Consider the following 16,024-nt stretch of genomic DNA (forward strand, 5'->3'; position numbering starts at 1 on the left):
TCTCTCTCTCTCATTCTAATTGCCAATGTTTAAAAATTGGAGCTTCATCTTATCTTGAAAAATCAGCTAGCCTACTTTATTCATTTACACTTCCTCGTCTGTTGGCATTTGAGTTGTGATAATGCCTAATTTACAAGATTGTTCTTGTGGAATTCGATATGGAAAAATCTAACAAAAGCAGGCACTCAGTATATGTCTTCCCCTTTCTGAACACTACTAGTCATGAAGCTGCTACCTGCCAATGACCAAGGAGAGCGGCCAAGATGAAGAGCAAGGGAGTCATAGAGGAGGTGGCTGGAAAGTAATCCCTTGGTCTGTTTTAGAAGTATAAAGGCATTAGGAAACAAAACTCTTAAAGAATGTATAAGAAAACTAAATGTACTTTAAGAAATTAAAAGGAGCAGCAGGAAACATCTCAGTTTGCTCTAAGTGAAATGTTTCAGGCTCTGAATGATTCAACCAAGAACCTGAGCCCATTCCTGGGAAGCACCTGCAGAAAACTGATTCTGGTCCCGGTCCCTGTCTTCAGGTGGCTGTGTGTAAACATCTTACCCCAGTGTAAACATCTGCAGCTGGTAAACATCTGGGGGTGTTCTCACTGCTCTCCAGGAGACTCAGCACTGCCCTGTTCCTTCCTAACCTGAGTCAGGACTGAGCAGAGAATCCTCCACCACAAACAGCAGGCACTATCTGCCACAGTTCCTTTCCCTGATAGCTTCAAATTCTCTGCCTTTTGAAATAAGCCTATTTTTAACTGGAACAAATAATTGGTCAATCTGTACCTCAGGTGAAGAGGAGTGAAGCCTCTGCAAACACTTAGGAACAAACTGTAAAAACCAAAAGCATTTGTGTAACCTGTTCAATAAGCTTGTTGGACTTTGTCCCTATGTATGAGTTAGGCAATTCTTTCAGCTAGTTTGAGTGACACGCTGACCAGTGAAGCGCAGTGAAGCAGTGGGAACCAGAATATCCAAAGAGTGGTTTGAAGGAGAAAGAAGCATTGTGGCTTTATATCCTCTGGGCCTGGGTTTCCTGAAGTCATCATACGTAGAAGACAGAAAAAATGGCTGAGTTAAAGGTAAGAAACCAGCTGGCAAGTTTACTGTGCCTTCTTCAGCCAAAATTTATGGAAGCTTCTGAGAACTCCAGGGTTTCAGAGTTGGAAAAGACTGGGAGAGGCCCTGGTTCAAACCCCTGTGTTCAGAGGCTTCACTGTGGTGTCTGGGCATGGCTGGGGCTGAAGAACAAGGGAAGGGTAACAAAGGAAAGAAATGAAGCTCTTATTGGTCATCCCTTGCCTTTGTTCGTTTCAATTATTGTCTTGGAAATCTGTAGACATCCTAAGAGCTCCCCTCCACTACGGACACACACGTTTCTCACCATGTCTCTTTCCCACCCCCTGCTCTGACACCTTCCCATTGCTACAGCTTCATGGACCACTTCCGGTGACCAATTAGATATGCTTAATCTATTTAGTTAATTGAGGCTCTGAATCAGCCATCAGCCCTTGGCCAGTAGAAGCCCTAGCACCTCCTCTAGGAAATCATTCTTCTTTTAAGTAATGCGCAATTGAAAAGTATGTGTGGGTTACATGCTGTTAGGCGCTAGGCATTTTAACTATGAATTAACTCATAATCCTCAAAATAAATCTGGCGTGTAGAGAGAGGTTCTTGTTTCAGTTAGAAAAGTAATGCTTGGAGAGACTATGATTTGCCCAAGGTCACTGCCAATAGATGACTGGATTAGAACCAGGGTATGTTTGAATGCAAAGTCTAGGCTCAAAAAGGGGCCTCAGTGGCTCCTACTAGACTGGTTATCTTAAGGCAAGGAAAACAGAATATGTACCTAATATCTGAAGCCATGCCTAGCGCCCAGCCCAGGCTTGCATCAGTGCTCAACACATGCATGTGTAACTGAACAGAACTGCCCAGAACCTTGGCTCAGGCCTAGTGGGCCAGACCACCCCACAACAGACATCTTCCCAGAATGCAGGGTTTGAGAAGTGCCCTAATGCCCTCTAACTGATGCTGAGTTTGAAGAATCCATCAGTTAAAGGGAGGTGTTTCTGAGTTTGAAGAATCAAACACCTTCCTATTTGATAGGAATCCTGAAAACACTCAACACCAGAGTGAAAGACTTTGGTTTTTTATCTTTATGCCTGACTAAAAGTTAACTCTCATTCTTTCATTCAGCAAATATTTTGTGCTAGTGCATGATACTGCAGATTAATATAGTAGAGGAACTGAGTCTGGGCTAGGAAGAGTCAAAAGAAACTTCCTAAAGGAGCCTGTACCTAAACTGAATCTTAAGAGAGAAGTAGGAACTGGCCAAGTGAAGAAGGATGGGGTCTGGAGGAAAGAGTGAGTGCAAAGGCACAGCACATACAGAATGCCTGCATGCTCTAGAATCCAAAACTCTGTCAGCCAAATTTGAGTTGATGGAAGGACAGCCAAATTGAGATACCTAGGTGGTGGTTGGATTTCAGGGGAGTGGGCAGGGCAAGGGGAATAGAACTGAGAGTCATGATGTCAATGGTAGGAGTTGAAGTCTTGGAAGAAAGAGTAGATAGAAACTTTGTTTTCTGATGAACATTCTGTGAGGAAGTTCAGCAGGGGTTGGAAACATCTTTACCATTTATAAATAAATTATATATAAAATCCTGCTGTCATGTTTAAGCAACTTATTATGCACAGCACCAGGACATCAATGTAAATTGCATGCCAGTCTTTGCTCTCAGTTTCAAAGGCATTCTTCCCCGCCTGCTGTCTAATCTTTACAAGGAAAGGTTAACTCCAGAGGTCAGGAATCCGAGCACAGAAAACCGGATTGCATCATATTCATTCTACTCAATAAACATTACATAATGTTTAAACTGTTTCTCATCTTTTATTTCTTCATTTTAATGAATATGTCAACACAAAGCCATAAATGAAATCACATTTACACAAAAGTACAGCTAGGGGAAGAAAATTCAAAAGATACAATAATAAAATTAAATTTAAAATGAAATACCCTGTGTATCTGAGTAAGTTGCTTAGCTTCTCCCAACCTTGGTTTCCTCATTTCTGAAACAAAGAGCTTGCTTAACATTCAGGCTCTGAGCCCCACCACCAAATCCTTGATTCGCTGGCTCTGGGTTTGTATGTAACAAGCTTCTGGAGTGATTCTAATGATTAGCCAGAGACAGAGCCTGCTATTCTACACAACTGATTTCCTGTTGCTGCTGTAAAAAATTACCACAAATTTATTGGCTTAAAACAGCACAAATTTATTATCTTGAAGTTGTGGAGGTCACAAGTCTGAAATCAGTTTCACTGGGGTAAAGTCGAGGTGTCAGTGTGGCTGGTTTCTTCTGGAGACTCTCTGAGAGATTGTGTTTCCCTGCCTTTTCCATGGATTCTGTTTCCTCTTCTAGAGGCTACCGACATTCCTTGGTTTGTAGCCTCTTCCTCTATCTTAAAAAAAATGTATCTCTCTGCTTTTGTAATCACATCACCTTTTCTCCTCTTATAAGTCAAATCTCCCTTTGCCTCCCTCTTATAATGACACTTGTGATGACATTTAGGATACACCCAAATAATTAGGATATCTCTCCATCCCAAATTCCTTAATCTTATATGCGAAAGTCTGTTTGGCTAGAAAAGGTAACATTCACAGGTTTTGGGGTTAAGCCATACGTATCTGTCAGAGCGAGCCATTATTCAGCCTACTGCAATAATCTGCAAGTTCTCTTTACAATCTATGTTCTATGTTCCCATCAAGGTTAACTAGAAATATTAGACTCTTTTTCCACAGAAAAAAAAAATGTAGCAGTAGTTTCATCTCTCCCCTGACTACTCTCTCTTTCCTTCATGCCCAGTAAGAGGAAGTGAGGTGCACCATCTGTTCATCTCATCAGGTGTTACCTAGAATCAGAGTCAGGAGAAAGCACCTCATAAAACTACTCTGACAAGTAAACCATATCCTGGGGACCAGGTGAGAATTAAAAAGCTGTATACTGGTAAGCTGCCAAAGAACTGATGGTACTAAAGTCACATGGAGCTCAGAAATTTATTCTTGCATTTAGAAAGTATGCATATAATTCTCTTGAAAAGAAATGAAATCATATTTTTCTGTCGGATCAAATTATTCAGAAATCTGAACTGTAGAAAACATACAAACACACTTGCTTAATGTTAGGTTTTTAGTCTTATTTTTGTACCCAATATACTTTTACATAGGCACTGAACCAGCTGGAAATGAATGCTTGGATTTTCGCAGCTGATAAAAGCAGAGTTCAGATTCTGTCCTTGAGCTCAATGTCTGGAGAAAGCAGCTGCGAATACTGCTTCCTTAATTCAGATGCCTTTGGCAGTGAGGGACATGGCATTTTAAAGCTGTAATAAACTCATCTGTAATTTTTCTCTCAGGGGATCAGAAAAACCAATCGATTTGATAGTGACTCAGCAGTTTTCACCTTCCTCTTTAGCCAATGCACTGCAGCTAAGATTGAGAAACGGATTCAGAACTCACACCTCTTGGTGCTTGGTGGCTCCCTTCCAAACCACCAGCTGTTCTTTCTACTTTCTTTTCTATTTTTTAAAGCACAGTCTGAATCCAGGGCTTCAGAAACATATATACTAGCTCTTGTTGCAAACACATAACCCTGAACTCTCTTCTGAGGCAAGCAGTTACAAAGAATGGGGAAGGTTAATGAATAAATCCACCGGTGCCTGCCAGAAAGCTCAGCTGTACTCCAGCCTTCTTTCCTCTCTTGCAGAGAGAAACAATGCGGCAGTTGAACAAAGCGAAGGCACTGTAATGCCCAGTGGCTTCAGTCATAGGCTGGTCTAAAATTCCATTTCACAGAATTGAAAATAATTTGGGGTTATTACCAATTCTCAGCAGCTCAAATTCAATCCCGTTGATGGTGAGCATGGGGTTCATTTTGAGAGAAGAAAATTGGATGCAGCGGAGAATCAGAATGCTGGATGGCCTCTGCCATTTCCCCAAAGATATCCTAACTGCATGCTGCTGCTTTTAACAAATCAGTATATAGCTTAGTATTTTTTGTGATGACAAATTTTCAAGTATGCAAAATATTGAGTCTGAAGGCAAAAAGAATCATTTCACTTCCATTGCTTCCCAGGTCATAACATTCACATCTGATATTTCTTCCAAATATAGACTGTTGTTGGCCTGATCATCACTCACACATCCAGGCTTGTTACATCTCCATGCCGCTGAGCACTCTGGAGGGCCTACCCTTCACCTGCTTCCACCCTTCTTATATCTCTTAAGGAGATGTGTTCAGATGGCGGCATTTCACTCGCTGAGCAAGACTGCACTTTCATTATCCTGGGCTAAAATCAATTGGTATTTAAGTTAGAGCAAAGAGGCTTCTAACCCTACTTACAGCAGCACACATACACTTATATTAGAATTGGCTTTAAGTGAAAAACTCAATCAATCAATAGATTTCCACTGATTACTTTCTCTGACCCAAGACTGCCATAGTCCCACCTTCATGCAGCTTCTAGGCTAGCAAAAGAGCCAGACAGTGCACAAGAACTCTCAAGTGTGTTGAGTGTTGTAAGAGTAAGTTTCAGGAGCTCCCCGTGACTTAACCTTGCTGAGAAACCTTTTAACTTTTGTTTCCTCTGGGAGTGAAGTGAAGAGATGGCAATCAGAGTAGGTTTCATTGTATCATTGTGAAAAGATTCTGGGCTAGCATGTCTCCTGAAGGCCACCCATATCTTTAAACTTTATTTTCATGCATTCACACAAATATAGATGTGTTCCATAGGTGAGGCAGATAGCAGAGGCTTCTGCCTGCAGCAAGGCTAGTTTGCAGAGGGTTTTGCTGTCAGGGGTTGGACCCACACATCTCTTCCTAGATGGTTTTTCTTTTTTTTCCAGAGTTTGAAAGGGAAATGGAGTCTCAAGTTCAGGGAGGTTACAGTGTAGACCCATAAATCAGCTAAGTACAGCTAAAGGTGGAGAGGTCTATGCAATATCCAGCACTCTTCTGATTAATTGGAAGTCTTTAAAATTCACAGAAAGCATATTGTCTTCCCTAAATGATTCATATGTCAAGACACAGTAAAGATATTATACATAGAACGTCATACACAAATGTATGTCTATATAGAAATTCTTACATTTGTGGACTGCCAACTTTGTGAAATGCTCTTTAAATCCTACTAATGGTGGCATTTATGTCTTTGTCACATACAGTACATTTCTGGATTTGGGAATGAGTGTGCTTCAGAGGATCCTCGCTGCCCAGGTTCCCTGCCAGAAGGACAGGTACAAGCAAATAACGTGCTTAGAAGAGCTCTGAATCCTATTCCTGGATCACTAGCTTTCAGGCCAAAGTGCCTCCACCCACTGTGGCTCTTCCAGTCTAGCCTGTGAACTGTCTAGGGGTTTCCCAAGTCATAGGGGCAATGAAGATACAGAGCAATGACAATACAAAGATTAAAATTGGATTGGTGGCACAGCAGCCAATCCAAACTAGTAAAATTAACTGTAGGGTTTCCAGTAGGATTCCCAAAATCCAGGGTTAAGGGGAATTCCTCATATTCCCCTTGAGCACCATGGATGTGACAATTATGAGAAAATAACAAGATGCTTTAACATGTATGCACAAAGATGTTCATACTATTGCTGGTTAGAAAAGCAACAACACAGTAAACAAAATATTTTCAAAACTTTTTGAAGGCTGTATCATGGCATAAAAAATCCTCATGGTATAATGTTTTCTTAAAAAAAAAAGAAAAAAAAAGCGTGATTATTACAGGATTATACGTATCATAGCGTCACAATTTTGGAGGTTAAGAATGCGAGGAAAAATACCAACATGTTAACACTCTGTTATTTCTGGTTGTGAGATAATGGGTGATATCATATAGTTTATACATTTTCTACAATAAGTATATATTACTTTTATAATCGGGGGGCAAGTCACATCAGAAGTCGTTACAAGAAACATATTGGGTTGGACATGGTCATGTGCAGTGGCCCAGAGTATCCCCATCCCCCTACTGAGTTGGTTGGTGGGAAGGTGGGATGCTTTTCAGATGGGAGTAATATTGTTTATTGCATCCTTTATTTCAGAATAATCCTCAGGTCTGCCCCTACAATCTCTACGCTGAGCAGCTCTCAGGATCGGCTTTCACTTGTCCACGGAGCACCAATAAGAGAAGGTACAAGGATTAGATGAATTCTGACCTGTAGACTGTGGGAACTATGACAGGGACTTTGTGCTGCCTCCTTCCCCTGGGCCACAGCCTCCCAGAGTTGCCCAAGATCCTGCTTCTTATAGGCTATGGTCTGGGTCATAGTCGGAAGAGAATGGACTTCCTCCCAGCTAGCACCAAGTGACTACTGGAAGAAGGTGAAGGAAAACTGCACAGAGCCGGGAAAATACACATGTCCAGTTCCATTTACAAATTATCTCTTATACTCAGAAGAAGATATTCCTAATAGTTTGGCCTTCTTCTAAAGACTGTCCTGTTGAGTTTTGGCTTGGGGTTTACCTGTTTTGTTTTTGTTTTGTTTTATAATGACAAAGTCACAATTAGGGAAGATTCAGAGCAATATCTCTCTCAGCTGACTAGAGGTATGGTCTTTGCAAGAAAATGTTGGGTAATCCAAGCTTGGATAGTTAAAAGTCATGTATTAAGGCCCACTGTGGTTTGAATTAATAAGGTTTTTATTCTGGAATTTGCCTTTGCTAGAAACCATCATATTCATTAACATAGTATGCCATGTTCCATGTTTGCTCTAATGCTACATCCAGGTCAATGAACATGATCCCTTGATTAACTCAGGTTGGATGCAGTATGTGTTATAGTTTTGGGAGGCAGTAAGTGTTGTGATTTAAACAAATGGTGTCTAGTTATAGAAATTTTAGGCTAAGGCATTTGTGAAGAGGAATGCTGCTGATACCAGAGACTTGGAGAGAAGGGCTTGTGGTCTTGTACTGCTTATTAGGGCAGCCTGGGTTTATCTCCACAGATCCTTCTGAGAAGCAAATGAGATAGTAAGTACAAAACTATAATGGACCAAACAAATGATAAAGATTGCACGGTTTAATCATGGCCACCCTGGAGGCAGGCCCCCTGAGTATAAATCCTGGCTCCTTTTCCAGCTGTGTGGCCTTAGGTAAATCATCTGCCCCCTTGGATCCTCTAGTTCTTCATTCGTAAAACAAAGATAATTATAGTACCTATTTCATAGCTGTGGTGAGGATTAAAAGAAAGGATGTGTGTAAAGCATATTATCTTAGCTTAGCACATTGCCCGGTACATGGTTAGTGTTCAGTTAATGCTAGTTATTGTCATAATAACTATCATTAAGTATTGCCATCATAGCAGAGTTTCTGCCTCATTTCCAGGGTATCTCTAGGAGGCTGTCAAGAGAACTGGGCATGATATATGGCAGGTGCTATGTTACAATGTCAGTATCAACAGTGCTTTTCTCTCAGTAGATATGTGAGTGGAAAGAGGAAGAGATAGAGAAAGTTTTCTATACATGTCAAAAATCAGGGGACAATTCCATCACTATTTAATTCTCTCTCTCTCTCTCTCTCTCTCTCTCTCTCTCTCTCTAAGCCCAAATAGACAGGGTAAGGTAAGCACACAGATAATTCTGTCCATTCTAATTTATGACAACCTGGCCTCTATGACTATGTTCTTGACTTTGTGGCCCTTTCCCTAACAGGCCACCTGGTCTCCAGATTCTGCTGCCTGTCCCCATTATTCAGCAATATCTTCAGCCAGCAGGAGCTGAGCTTTGTTCCAGGAGGCTGAAAAGGAGCTGTTGGCATTTCATTAAGAAGCTGGCACTGTTCCCTGAATCAGAATTAAATCTCTGTTCAGGGCAATGTAGTGCTGCCTGGGGAGTTTTATAAACTCAGCTAAAAAATAAGGGATACTAGGTATGGCTCACCCATCTCTTTAGAAGAACTCTTCAAAGATAGCCACAAGAATTGTGTAGAAAGGCTTTCCACTCAAAATCTCCAGTGGGAAGATGGGACCAGTCCCATCCAAAAGTAGGCCAGCCTGAAATTCTTAGTTACTACTCATCTGAACCACAGCATGCAGGGCCACCACAAAACTATTAAAGAGTCTGTCTACCTACCTACCTACCTACCTATCAAGGATTAATTTTTATCAGATTAGCTAGTTGATTGATCCCTTGGGTCTCGAAAAGGCAAGAGTGAGGAGAGAGAATTTGGAAAATGTGGACCGTGATAAAAATTCAGAAGATTAAGAGAAGAAAGGCAATTTAACAAATGTCTAATAAGCCAGCACCTCCTGTATGCCAGGCATTTTTGGTACACAAACTCTTTGAGTCCTCACAACAATCTTAGGAGACAAGGATGAAGAACATAAGGTTCAGGAAGTTTAGTAACTCTCCCAGAATCACACAGGTGGTTCCAAGACATACACACATGCTCTGAACTTCATATACTGGGAGCTGGAGAGGCTTAGTAAGACCAAGGTCCGAGGTCACGTCATGAGGAGATGGAGTAATCAAATGGAAACTAAACAGATGTGGCCCATTTTCCCCCAGATGGCTCAATGTTGGGCCAGGCCAACTCAACCCACTGAGATAGACTGTCCTTGGGCTTAAAAGGGCCAGAGCCTGTTGATTCAAGTCTGGTCTTCCATTGTCCTTCTGTATTTTGTCAGTGTAGTAGCCTCTGAAAGGACTTGGGTCCCTCTTAGTGAGTTTCAATGTCCTTTCCAGCTTCTGGAAGGTTCTCATCCTGGTGTCCTTTAGGATTCCTTTACAGAGTCTTCTTCCCTTACTGAAGCCTGAGATCTGGTCCTGGTAGAGAGGACACGTTTTAAAAAGAAAAGAAAGAAAAACAAATAAAGACATAAATGTACTACAATAAAACGTGGACATACAGTCTTAAAATTTTGGAGTACAGAGGCGTTAATTTATTTTTATTTTATTATAAGTTCTGGGGTAAAGGTGCAGGATGCGCAGGTTTGTTACATAGGTAAGTGTGTGCCCTGGTGGTTTGCTGCACCTATCAACCCATCACCTAAGTGTTAAGCCCAGCATACATTAGCCATTTTTTTAAGCTCTCCCTCCCCCAACTCCCACCCCTCAACAGGCCCCAGTGTGTGTTATTCCCCTCACTGTGTCCATGTGTTCTCATTGTTCAGCTCCCAATTATGAGTGAGAGCATGTGGCATTTGGTTTTCTGTTCCTGCTTTAGTTCGCTGAGAATATTGGCTTCTAGTTCCATCCATGTCCCTGCAAAGGACATGATCTCATTCCTTTTTATGGCTGCATAGTATCCCATGGTGTATATGTACCACATTTTCTTTATCCAGTCTATCATTGATGGGCATTTGGGTTGATTCTATGTCTTTGCCATTGTGAATAGTGCTGCAATAAACATATGTGTGCATGTATCTTCATAACAGAATGCTTTATATTCCTTTGGGTATATACCCAATAATGGGATTGCTGGGCCAAATGGTATTTCTCATTGTTGGTCTTTGAGGAATCACCACACTGCCTTCCACAATGGTTGAACTAATTTACATTCCCACCAACAGTGTAAAAGCATTCTTATCTCTCCACAGGCTCTGCAGCATCTGTTTCTCTTATAAATTAGTATCAAAAAGACAGACCCAATAGAAAATGATAAAGGACTTTTACAAGTAATTCATAGAAAATCTATAGAGAGCCAATCAACAAACGAATAGACTTGTTTTTTGGAAATATTTTGTATTTTATAAATCCTAATAAAGGAAATACAAAATAAAATAAGATACTATTTTTCACCTAAAACACTAAAATTTTTAGCAATACTCCAGATTTGTGAAGATGTGGGTGACCAGGCACTCACACATGGTTAGTATGATAATAAAGTATTAAAATGATCTGACAATTTTGCTTAGAAATGCATTGGATGTATCTGAAAGAATATGTAAGAAATATATAAGAAAATCATTAAGCTCTGATGCCTCTGAGGAATAGCCCTGAAGAAACTGAAGGAGGAAGGCACCATTTACCTTTCAGGACTTTTTTAATTACTTGAATTATTTTTACCATTGGCATGTATTACTTTTATGATTTTAAAGGAGAAAATTGATTTATTATTTCAAAAATAACAACGATACCACCCATATTCTCTCAAGCTACATAGAACTCGTTGTTCTTGCCTTCCAGAGCAGGGACTAGCATCCTATGAGACACATAAGCTGATGTTTCTCTATGGATTTTCCTACACAGATACCCACCAAGGTACTTCCCCGCTTCCTTGCAGTTTTTAGAAAAGACAATTCTTCATTTTTTGGCCGCATGGAAATAAGCATGAGTCAAAGTCAATTTGAAACATGATGGGTGGAGTGAAAAGGTGAGAAGAGGCCAGGGCTGTGGGCAGCAGATGGCCATTAAAAAGTAATGCCGTGACATTGCTTCACAGCTTCACACATTAGAGTCCACAGGTCGTTGTTGACTTGCGTGTCTTCCTGATGGTACTGCCTGAGTCATTCTGTGTATCACTTAAAACATTACTCTAAGGCTTGTATATCTCATATGTTTTCCCTCTAGCTGGCTGTATAGGATTCTACCTTCAGTTTCTCACAAGCCCTTTGAATCCATTGATGAAGGCCATGTCACTCACAACTGGGATGAAGTTGATCCTGATCCTAACCAGGTAACCTGGTCCTGTGAATTGAAGCATATCATGTATCCAAAGCCTTGACTAGAAATACCTAAATAGAATACCATGGTCATTGAAAAAAATAGGTTGCTTTTTAAAGCATTATTTTAATAAATGCTAAAGTGTGTCTGTTTTCTGCTCAAACTGGGGTGGTGTATTAGTCCATTCTTACGCTGCTATGGAGAAGTAACCAAGACTGGGTAATTTATAAAGGAAATATTTTTAATTGACTCACAGTTCTGCATGGCTGGGGAGGCCTCAAGAAACTTACAATCATGGCAGAAGGAGAAGCAGACACATTCTTCTTCACATGGCAGCAGGAGAGAGACATGTTAAGCGAAGGGGGAAAGTCCCTTATAAAACCATCATGTCTTGTGAGAACTCACTAGCATGAGAACAGCATGAGGGTAACCATCCCCATGATTCAACTACCTCCCACTGTGAAGGTCCCTCCCACAAAACATGAGGATTATGGGAACTATAATTCAAGATGAGATTTGGGTAGGGACACAGCCAAACCATATGAGGTGGGAATTTTGGAGCTGATTGATTGATTATGTATATACATATTGTTAAAAGAAAAACCTTAGACAAATCTAATTTAACAGAATTTAATTGGGTAAAGGCCAATTCACAAATTGTTCTACCTGAGCCAGGATAGGTTCTGAGAGACTCCAGCACAGATACTAGTAGAAGACGATTTATGGACAGAAAAAGGAAAGTGATGTACGGAAAACAGAAATGAGGTACAGAAATAGCCAGATTGATTGCAGCTCAGCATATGACTTTCTTGAACACAGCTTTAACGGTGTGTCACAATGATTGGCATAAGAGTAGGTTACACATCCAATTAGGTTATGGTTCACTATGTATGGAGAAACCTTTAGGCAGAACTTAAAATATGTAAGGAGGCAGATTTAGGATAAATTTGATTAACAGCCTGCATATGTATATGTGTGTGTGTGTGTGTGTGTGTGTGTGTGCGCGCGCACGCGCGCGCATGTGTGCACGTGCACACATAAACTTGTAACTTTCTAGCCTAATGGCATATAGATGGGCACAGGAGTAACTCGGACTTAGTAGAACTGCTCAGGTGAATTGGATGAGTGGAAATTATGTAGGTTGGTCAAAATATCTACATGCTCATAGGTTTTTTTTGTTAATCTAAACTTACCACGAAATACAGAAAACACATTCAATACTGATATCTTTGAAGAGAGGCCTTTGAAATCTGGCATAGGGGTGAGAGTCTTGCTGTCTGGGCTGAATTATGTAAGTCTATTGTGGTCACAGATCACTATCACAGTCTCTTCAGACCTAGGACTTCCATTCTTTTTCTAGGTGTTTCCTCTTTTTGGTCTAGTAATAGTGGGGTTTTTCTCTGCTTCCAGAGTATATAAGATAGAATGAGACAGAACCAGTACTATAGCAATGAGATAGACCCAGTGCTATAATGGACTGAGCTCTCTTTTTTTTTAACCTTCTGAGAACCCCAGTGTATTGCCTTTGTCCCTGAGTTTAGGTACATGTCGCTGGTAATAGGTATGTAAGGCAGGAAGAAAAACAGACCTGGGTTTGCATCCCTGCCCCCCTACTTACTAGCTGTGTCTTAAGCTATGATGTTTCAACTCTAAAATGGGATGATAACATCTACCTTGCAGTGCTATTGTGAAGATTATGAGAGAATAGGTGTGAACCTGCTTTGTACAATGCCTGGCATGTGACAGGCAAGAACCATGATTCTGATACAGCTGTTTATATTTACCTGAATTTACATTATTCAGGTAAATTTATTTCTACATTTTATATTATGTTTTACTCCGAAGTCGTCTTCTGCCATCTTTCCCTCCCTCCTACTCTCTCTCTCTCTCTCTCTCTCTCTCCCTCCCTCCCTCTCTCCCTACCCCCACTTTCCACAGCCCAAGGAAATCTCCTGCTTCTCCTTTGTTTACCAAGACATTTTGTCTATACCTGCAAATATCCCTCCCCTAAGTGCTTAGACTTTTTATAAGACAAAAGTCAAAATAATTTATAGACACTTTTGGTTTCCTGCCCAGTTCTCTCTCTTGTCTTAATTATGGAAATCTCAGCAAAGTAAGCGTCTGCTTGTATGCTACCACCCCTCTCTACCAGGGACAGGAAGGGAGGGAGGCATTTAGGGTGGAAAAATGTGAATTGGTGTTTAAAATATTGTCTACCTCATAGCCACTTTGAAACTAAGACATTTAGTCTAAATAATGACCCTTAAACTTGCATGAAGTTTAATGCATAAAGCAGACATCCTCCCTGGTCCCTAGCTGGCCTATATGTTGCCTTCAAGCACATTGCAAAATGCAGCCCCTATTCTAACCCCCAATCCCTCAGACTCCGTCCCCGACACAAAGGGACACAGGCTGGGCATTCAGCTCCTCCCTTTCCCCTTCAGTCGGACAAGGCCCTTGTGCAGGGCACAACCTGGGGACCCTGACTTCACCTCATTCTTGAGTCTCATGTGGGTTCAAGTAATATGGGTATAGTAATTATGTATATAAAGTTAACTGAATGAGGGATTATAAGAAAAGTCCATGGGCAGATTTGGAGAATTTAAATTATTGTTTATTTCTAATAATAAATAATTATTTATTATTATTTTGCTTCAAGATAGCAATCAAATCACTAGTAGTTGACAGGGTAGGCTGGGGAGTTCCAGGGCTCCTCCCTGCTCATATCAATCACAATTGTCTAATCCTCTCAACCTTAATAAATCTTCATAGATTTGTTTGTAGTTGTGTGGACGACAGTGGAGCCACATTTTTATATAGTTTAATTTGGGTGAGGGATTAGGTTTTAAACCTAACCTTTAAGGAAAATGTGTGATGTGTAATATGCTCAGTAATATTCCTTTATTATATATTATTATTTCCTTGACTATCATTGCCACATTTTATTTAACATGAATACACCCTTTCATAGGAATTATTTTGGAGTTTGGGTGACATATCCAGGGAAGATAACCTTGTTCTAAGAGAATTTTTCTAGCTTTTTTTTTTTTTTTTTTTTTTTGAGACAAGAGTCTCACTCTGTTGCTCAGGCTGGAGTAAAATGGTGTGATCACAGCTCACTACAGCCTTGACTTCCCAGGCTCAGATGATCCTCCTACCTCAGCCTCCTGAGTAGCTGGGAGTACAGGTATGCACCACAATGGCCGGCTAGTTTTCTGTATTTTTGGTAGAGACAGGGTTTCACCATGTTGCTCAGGCTGGTCTCGAACTCCTGGACTCAAGCGATCTGCCTGCCTGAGCCTCCCAAAGTGCTGGAATTACAGGTATGAACAACTGCACCCAGCTTAGCTTTGTCTGATTATATCAGTAACATATACTTATAAAAACTCAAAAATATTGTAGAAATTAATAAAATATTACTGGAAGTCTCCCATCATAAGTGAGAGTCACGTATATAAGTTGTACATGTTAATTCATTATTTCATAAATAGTTGACAGACATTTTGACAAGAAGTCTGAAGCAACTGGATTAAGAAGCTTGAATTAACACAGAGGCATCAAAATAGCTATATCAGGGCGGGCATGGTGGCTCATGCCTGTAATCCCAGCACTTTGGGAGGCCAAGGCAGGTGGATCACCTGAGATTGGGAGTTCGAGACCAGTCTCACCTGAGGTCAGGAGTTCGAGACCAGCCTGACCAACTTGGAGAAACTCCATCTCTACTAAAAATACAAAATTAGCCAGGCATGGTGGCGCATGCCTGAAATCCCAACTACTCAGGAGGCTGAGGCAGGAGAATCGCTTGAACCCAGGAGGCGGAGGCTGTGGTGAGCCCAGATTGCGCCATTGGACTCCAGCCTGGGCAACAAGAGCAAAACTCCATCTCAAAATAATAATAACAATAATAATAATAGCTGTATTAGAAGTTTCTGCTTGTTTTCTAGTAGACTGTCAGCCCATATTTGTTCCCCTTCTCCTCACTTCCCATGTTTCCCATCCTAACCTATGGTTAGAATGGCTTTGCTTTTGTCCTTGAGCTTGTTGCCTTTCTCCTGTTTTGAATTCCCTGAACACTTTCTGTATGGTAGCCACCAAATGAATTTCTTCTCCAATATCTTCCCTGTTCCTTTGAGATCTTGTCTTCACACACACTGGGAGAGATGTGCCTCAGAGTTCAATAGTGTCTCGGTGTCTCTGTGAACACTGGCTCCATCCAGGTAGCAGTTTATGATCTTTCTGACTTGTGACCTCTGTCACCTGCCAACTACTTCTCTTTCCCTGATAAACCCTGGCTGTTCTTGCAAAATCTACCCTTTTGTCTTTTCATTTTTCTTCTTTACACATTAATATCTCTTTCCAATTTTAT

General features: G+C 40.8%; 1 protein-coding gene across 2 annotated transcripts in view; it reads left to right on the forward strand.

The window, feature by feature from the left end:
- The first annotated feature begins 606 nt into the window (after positions 1–606).
- The window catches only part of HGD (homogentisate 1,2-dioxygenase), a 55,399-nt gene continuing 39,981 nt past the window's right edge, over positions 607–16,024 (forward strand). For both annotated transcript variants that reach the window (XM_050781890.1, XM_050781891.1), the window contains exons 1-4: positions 607–1,078; positions 6,217–6,288; positions 7,099–7,187; positions 11,566–11,671. In XM_050781890.1, the coding sequence (XP_050637847.1) occupies positions 1,064–1,078; positions 6,217–6,288; positions 7,099–7,187; positions 11,566–11,671 (282 nt within the window). In that variant the 5' untranslated portion in view covers positions 607–1,063. The remainder of the gene's footprint in view (positions 1,079–6,216; positions 6,289–7,098; positions 7,188–11,565; positions 11,672–16,024) is intronic.

This window comes from Macaca thibetana, chromosome 2, assembly GCF_024542745.1.
Source record: "Macaca thibetana thibetana isolate TM-01 chromosome 2, ASM2454274v1, whole genome shotgun sequence".
NCBI classification, from domain to species: Eukaryota; Metazoa; Chordata; class Mammalia; order Primates; family Cercopithecidae; genus Macaca; species Macaca thibetana.